The 7527-nt window shown below is 36.0% G+C and overlaps 1 protein-coding gene across 3 annotated transcripts; it reads right to left on the minus strand.

Annotated features, from left to right (window-relative positions):
* Window positions 1-4476: 4476 nt before the first annotated feature.
* On the minus strand, window positions 4477-7259 carry LOC121369634. 3 transcript variants are annotated; one of them, XM_041494667.1, is made up of 5 exons: window positions 7237-7259; window positions 6840-6999; window positions 5716-5826; window positions 4956-4992; window positions 4477-4648 (listed from the first exon to the last, which is right to left on the minus strand). In XM_041494667.1, the coding sequence occupies exons 2-5, from the start codon at window positions 6997-6999 to the stop codon at window positions 4645-4647; spliced, it is 312 nt and encodes a 103-aa protein (XP_041350601.1). In that variant the 5' UTR covers window positions 7237-7259; the 3' UTR covers window positions 4477-4644. The 3 variants fall into 3 exon arrangements, with proteins under 3 accessions (XP_041350601.1, XP_041350599.1, XP_041350600.1); XM_041494665.1 differs by having other exon boundaries at window positions 7139-7242; XM_041494666.1 differs by lacking the exon at window positions 7237-7259 and adding an exon at window positions 7134-7226.
* Window positions 7260-7527: the final 268 nt, after the last annotated feature.

Below are 7527 nucleotides of genomic sequence, written 5' to 3' on the forward strand. Positions count from 1 at the left end.
TAACATACAGTGTACAGATCGTTAAGCTGAGATATTAGGGTTGTTTTCAATCGACACTATAACATACAGTGTACAGATCGTTAAGCTGAGGTATTAGGGTTGTTTTCAATAGACACTATAACATAGAGTGTACAGATCGTTAAGCTGAGGTATTAGGGTTGTTTTCAATCGACACTATAACATACAGTGTACAGATCGTTAAGCTGAGATATTAGGGTTGTTTTCAATCGACACTATAACATACAGTGTACAGATCGTTAAGCTGAGATAAGAGGGTTGTTTTCAATCGACACTATAACATACAGTGTACAGATCGTTAATCTGATATATTAGGGTTGTTTTCAATCGACACTATAACATACAGTGTACAGATTGTTAAGCTGAGATATTAGGGTTGTTTTGAATCGACACTATAACACACAGTGTACAGATCGTAAAGCTGAAATATTAGGGTTGTTTTGAATCGACACTATTACACACAGTGTACAGATCGTTAAGCTCAGATATTAGGGTTGTTTTGAATCACACTAAAACATACCTGAAGACGCCACCAGTAGAAATTAATTAATGCGGGAAAAGTAGAAGTAGTATGCAGTAGTAGTCTTAGCATTAGCAGTTGTAGTTTTGGTGCCAGTTGTAGTTTTGTAGTAGTAGTGGTGGTAGTGGTAGTAGTAGTAGTAGCGGTAGTAGTAATAATAATAATAGTAGTAGTAATAATGTAGCAGTATTAGGAGTGTAGTAGTAGTAGTAGTAGTAGTAGTAGTAGTAGTAGTAGTAGTAGTAGTAATAATAATGGTATGGGTTGTAATAGTAGTGGTATGGGTAGTAGTAGTAATAATAGTAGTGGTATGGTAGTAATAGTAGTAGTAATAGTAGGGGTATGGGTAGTAATAAGTAGTAATAGTAGTAGTATGGGTAGTAATAGTAATGGTATGGGTAGTAATAGTAATGGTATGGGTAATAATAGTAATGCTATGGGTAGTAATAGTAGTAGTAATAGTAGTATATGGTAGTAATAGTAGTATATGGTAGTAATAGTAGGAGAGTAGTGGTATGGGTAGTAATAGTGGTAGTAATAGTAGTGGTATGGGTAATAATAGTAGTGGTATGGGTAGTAATAATAGTGGTATGGGTAGTAGTAGTAGTAGTAGTAGTAGTAGTAGTAGTAGTAGTAGTAGTAGTAGTAGTAGCAGTAGTAATAATGGTATGGGTTGTAATAGTAGTGGTATGGGTAGTAGTAGTAATAGTAGTAGTGGTATGGTAGTAATAGTAGTAGTCATAGTAGGGGTATGGGTAGTAATAAGTAGTAATAGTAGTGGTATGGGTAGTAATAGTAGTAGTAATAGTAGTGTATGGGTAGTAATAGTAGTAATAGTAGTATATGGTAGTAATAGTAGTATATGGTAGTAATAGTAGTAGAGTAGTGGTATGGGTAGTAATAGTGGTAGTAATAGTAGTGGTATGGGTAGTAATAGTAGTGGTATGGGTAGTAGTAGTAGTAGGAGTAGGAGTAATAATAATAGTACAAGTGTAGTAGTAGTGTAGTAGTAGTAGTAGTAGTAATAATAATAATAATAGTAGTACTAGTGTAGTAGTACCGGTAGTAGTAATGTTGTAGTAGTAGTAGTAGTAGTAGTAGTAGTGGTATTGGTAGTAGTAGTAGTAGTAGTAGTAGTAGTAGTAGTAGTAGTCCTAGTAGTAGCTGTAGTCCAGGCAAGTTATGAAAAATATGGGCTGACCTGGAACAAATTGCAACAGTACGTTTTATTTTTGGAAGTTGTTCCATAGACCCCCACAACATTATATCCAAAATCAGCCAAAATCCGACCACGGGAAAGTGGCTAATTAGCATAAATCCAAGATGGCCGCCAATTTGAACTTTGAGGCCCTATACCTCCTTAATGGCCGGCCTAGGACCCTATAAATGTATTACAAGTGGGTTAAAAGTGATGCCAACGAATAAATCTAGCTTATCGGAAATGTTATTGGACGTAATATGACGTATATATGACGTCATGACTTAGATATAAAGTCAGTACACCATGTTTAGAACACTTCAAAAACTTTCCTTTGTACCTCAAACCCTTCGTATATTTTTGAATGAAGTCATCAGAGGAAAGTGCAAAGATCTGGAAACGGCATCAATTGGACAGTGCATTATGCAGCAAACTAGACCAAGAAGTCTCATTTCTCCACTATAATTTGGCTTGGGTTTCTGATTGAAAGTTTGAATAGTCATGGGTTTTGTCTTCCTTACCAAGAGGTATTAAGATTCTCTAAATGTGCTGCAAAATTCAAAGGAACAAATATACCATTAACTGGATCGTTTGGCACTTATATTGCTGATAATGTTGATCACAACATTCGCACCTTGGATGGCCGGGGCACATTCCACGGAATCATGTCATTCTAAGAATAGAGGTTCCAGCCAGCAGCCTCGAGGATGCCAGAATTACCATCAAGTATTATAAACAAATGCAAGGAAAGAAATGTTTTGGGGAACAAGAAACTCTCTACAATATATCCACGGGAGTAACTGGAGTAACTGCCAATCCGCACGAAGCAGAGGAACTTGGGAGATCAATAGTGAATAAAATGGCAGGGCAGAATGCCTTACAATTCTCATTTAAGAAGAAAGATCAAATCGAGACACTTGGTCAGAAAGTGTTGTCTGCCAATGGAGAAATGATTACTGTTGATCCTCAGCTACTGTTCCAGAGACTGTTAATTATCGCGAACAACAAAGAGTGTAGTCTCAATGAGGTGTTCAAATATGAGTTGTCAATCCATCCTCCCGCCCTCTTTGACAAGACTGGTACTTTACGAGAAGCAAATAAGCCACAGCTTGCAGATGCGTTGTCCAGATTGCTACAAAATGAACAAACTGAAGAGACAATGGCAACGGACTATGACTTCAGTGTCCTAGATGGTGGATCGTTGATTCATCGACTGTCCTGGAATAAAGAAGAAACACTTGGGACGATTGCAGAGAAATATGTGGCTCATGTTAAGAGAAACTTCAACTACCCAATTGTTGTTTTTGATAGATACGGTGGACCTTCAACCAAACACACCACCCATCAAAGACGGACCAAAGGGACCACGGGAGTCAAAGTTCATTTCACTTCGAACATGCCCCTTAAGTCCAAGAAGGAACATTTTCTTTCAAATGCAGAGAACAAACAAAACTTCATTGACCTACTGAGTGAAAAGATGAACACTGGTGGGATTAGAACCCTTCATGCAGATGGCAAAAAACCTTACAAGTGTTGAAGTTAAGAATCTCCCGCCAACATCTGATGCTGCCAAGTATCACTGCTATTGTGTGTACCACCAGGTACAAGTTTGGATGGGAGTTAATCTCAATCCGAATGACTGGGGTTGGCGGTAGTGGCCTCGAACCTGTCACAATGGATTCTTCACCAGCCCCAGAATGTTTGATGAACGTATTCCGGTGTCACTGTAAAGGGCAGTGCAACAATGGCAAGTGCAGTTGCAAGACGCGCGGGTTGGAATGCACACTTGCATGTGGTGAATGCCAGGAGGGGAGCTGCACTAACTTCACGCTTGACAATGATGCTGAGGTCTATCATGACTTGTAGAGTTGTCCACCATACTAAAATGTGTATATTCAAAGGATACTATCTGCAATCTTATTGTGTATGAACAACGTGAAAATGCAATCATGACACTTAACCTCATTCGTTTCACTGGAGACTATCCATTTGACATATCCTATAACGGATCATGATATGGATACACTGCTACATTTGATCATTGACTGATGACTATCCTGTTATGACTAATTAATCCATTCTAACTAATCCATCAGTTCTTGGTGACATTAAAAGTAGCATTAATATTTTATCAGCATTATGGACAACAGCATTTTAAAAAACTAACATGAATTGAAGACGTCATGACATCATATCTATGTCATGACGTCATACTACATCATACAACATTTTCGATAGGCTAGATTTATTCGTTGGCATCACTTTTATATCCATTTGTAATACATTTATAATGTCCTAGGCCAGCCATTAATGAGGTATAGGGCCCCAAAGTTCAAAATGGCGGCCATCTTGGATTTATGTTAATTAGCCACTTTCCCGTGGTCGGATTTTGGCTGACTTTGGATATAATGTTGTGGGGGGTCTATGGAACAACTTCCAAAAATAAAACGTACTGTTGCAATTTGTTCCAGGTATTTCATAATTTGCCTGGACTACTGTAGTAGAAATAGCAGTTATTGTGGAAGAAGCATAAGTAGTAATAGTAATAGTAGTTGTGCTACTGCTGTCATTGCTTTTTGTTACTTTGTAGCGGTCATGGTATAATAATAACGTTTTGTTATTGCTAAGCGTTTACCCTACAAGACAATATTTCATTGTTTATTGATCATAATTGATTTTGTGTCGACTGAATCTTAAAGCATAGATGCAGTTTCTTTAAATAATAAAATATAAAGATATATCATTTTCATTAATATTTATTAAGCTAATTTAGCATTTATTCAAATTTAACATCCAACAGCGTATGATTAAACAATCAATGTGCTAAATTAGTGTTGTTAAACAAACATTTTTAAAATTGTTATTCCGAGGGGATCATGTTCCTTTTATGTCATCATCGAGAGCGTTGTTATCTGTAATAAAAAATAAATAAATATTATTTCAAATAAATTTTAATATTATGTCATGCAAGTATTTTAGAAGTATTAAACACTATACTATAATGTTATATAATATAATTTTTAAAAGTAACTAATATGTATTCTAATATGATAACGATAACATGTCAATGAATGAAATAATAAAAATCAAATTAGTTTGTTATTCTTGTCAATTTTAATTCTTGTATGTGTAAATTCTAATATTATATGGAGAAAACTATTTTTGTGAACACCAACAGAAAAATTTGACAATTATTTTGAATAGGAAAGTAATACTTACATTTGCTGAAATTCATCTACGGTGACTTTATCATTACCTAAAATAGAGATATGAAATATAATGAGACGCCACAAATGGATAAATTAGCAAGCAACGTAGTTAAGTTATAAATTTACTTGACACACTTTATACAAATCAGTATATTTTTCAATTGGTCATATAATATTACTTGTTTTAGTACTTGACGATGACATAGCTATTTCAGTTATTATTTTCACCATCTTTATCGGAGTAGTGCGGCTTTAAACATTGACAAATTTAGGCTACTTCCCATTCCAGTCTGTTATCCACGACTAGTATATCAAAGGCCGTGGTATGTGCTATCCTGTATGTGGGAAAGTCCATATAAAAGATCCCTTGCTGCATTAGAAAAAAACACGTAGCGGGTTTCCTCTGATGACTGTCAGAATTACCATATATTTGATATCCAATAGCCGGTGATTAATTAAGCACTGTTCTCTAGTGGTGTCGTTAAACAAAAAAACCCTTTAAAAACAAACTTTAAATATAATATCAACCACGGGAACCTGAAAAACCTGAGTTATCCCTTTGTCACCTGTTATCTCACTTCAGGACTTGGCATAAATAAATAATACGTAATATATATATATATATATATATATATATATATATATATATATATATATAAGCACATACGGAATTGGCCTCATTTATATGCCAGCTCCTTGGACAATAATTAACTACTAGTAACCATTAGTTGGATTGTCAAACAGACATTCTAAATACAAGATCTGCGTACCTTCAGAATCTGCAAGACCTAGCAAGTCACGTGCGTCTCTCGTGCCGAGAAACTTCTCCACTTCCGCTTCGTCAATCACACCATCCATGTTGGTGTCTACGTCAGCAACATCTACAACAGAAGCGTGAGTCACAGAGACCAGGCGTTAATATGAAAATAGCAATAACAGGGAATATGGATTTTCGTATTAAAAAATACTATTATTGTTGTTATTGTTGGTGTTTGTTTTGTTTTGTTTTGTTTGTTTTGTTATGTAGGTTTTTCGATAATTACAATATAGATTGATACTATCGGATTCCTTGGGGAAAAAATCATTTAGAATCAACTTCAAACATAAAGTGAATACTTTCCAAAAAGATACCAAATCTGAGACTGACTACTGGGCAAGGGAAAACCACTGTGTGATTATCACAGAGGGGCATCGTGTATAACAGCGACCTACATGTTTCCAGTAGGTTGTTGGCAAGGTTGTCCACCTAGTTTGTGATTTTAGATATATGTAGATAAACAAAAAGATAAAAAAGTTTGTTTTGTTTAACGACACTACTAAAGTACATTGATTAAATAAGCATCGGCAATTGGATGTCAAACATTTGGTAATTCTGACTCGTAGTCATCGGAGGAAACCCGCTACATTTTACCCAATGCAGAAAGGGTTCTTTTATATGCACTTTCCCACAGACAAGAAATGTAGATAAGATTTTAGGTGGCAAACCTTTAACAGCACGCCGGGTCTATTTTTCGAAGAAAAAACTAAATCGGTTGTGCCCTCTGGGTTATCAAAAAAAAAAAACCTTGGGAGTGTAGCAAATAAACAATAAGGCATAGAGACATGGGGTCTTCTCAAGGTAAACTAAAATAGCAAGGCACTTTTTTGTATTTTGTTTTTCGCAATGACTCTCTCTATCACACACACACACACACACACACACACACACACACACACACACACACACACACACACACACACAGACAGACACAATGACTCTCTCTATCACACACACACACACACACACACACACACACACACACACACACACACACACACACACACAACGTTACAGCCCTGTTGTAGATCCAAGTCATATTGACAGTAACACCCGCTACACTAGTAATAGTTTTACCTCGTTTTCCACCCATGACGGCACCAATAGCTTTAACAACAGCGATAGTAGTGGCTACCCTCTTCACCCTTCGCCAGAAGCGGCGTCCACGAAAACGGAAACTGTCGACCCTGAACGTGGCCACGACAACCAGAACCAGCAACACCAAAACAATTCTCATCTGAATAAAATCAAATATAGTAGCATTTATCACGTTTTGGAGAGTACTACCGTTGTAAAATCAACTCAGATGGGTAGTTAGAGGTTAAGGTTTGTGTTGTTTAAAGACATTACTAAACTTACTGATTTACTTACTATACCTTTCTCTGTAAAACGTGCCCAGCGTTTCTAACCAAGGCCAACTGAAGGTTTTTATTCATAAACGTTACAGGATGTAGCAACGTAAACTAATACCTACCTTAACAGCTGTGATTTACCAAAACGCCGCATTTGAAACCTTCCATTCCATCCGTTTTATATTATGTGTAAAACCCATTTCATCTGTATCATATTATATGTGTATTAAGCAACACATTGCAAAACAGATTAATCAACCTTGATTCGTTTTGCATGACCTATAGTTATTTATTAATTGATAACATACAGACATACTGACTAAAAAAGTAAATGTCAAATCAGGGCATTTAAAGACAGCTTTGTTATAACGTGTAATATTATTAAAGACAGATACATAATGTGTAAATATATT

The sequence above is a fragment of the Gigantopelta aegis genome, chromosome 4, assembly GCF_016097555.1.
Source record: "Gigantopelta aegis isolate Gae_Host chromosome 4, Gae_host_genome, whole genome shotgun sequence".
Taxonomy (NCBI): domain Eukaryota; kingdom Metazoa; phylum Mollusca; class Gastropoda; order Neomphalida; family Peltospiridae; genus Gigantopelta; species Gigantopelta aegis.

What these genes read in the sequence shown, in the direction of transcription:
- LOC121369634 (XM_041494665.1), bottom strand. Translation starts at nt 7,198, where the DNA reads ATGAATAAAAACCTTCAGTTGGCCTTGGTTAGAAACGCTGGGCACGTT. An exon ending in GGCACGTTTTACAGAGAAAG is followed by an intron (nt 7,000 to 7,138) that starts GTATAGTAAGTA and finishes GATTTTATTCAG; the next exon opens with ATGAGAATTGTTTTGGTGTT. An exon ending in CGTCATGGGTGGAAAACGAG is followed by an intron (nt 5,827 to 6,839) that starts GTAAAACTATTA and finishes CTTCTGTTGTAG; the next exon opens with ATGTTGCTGACGTAGACACC.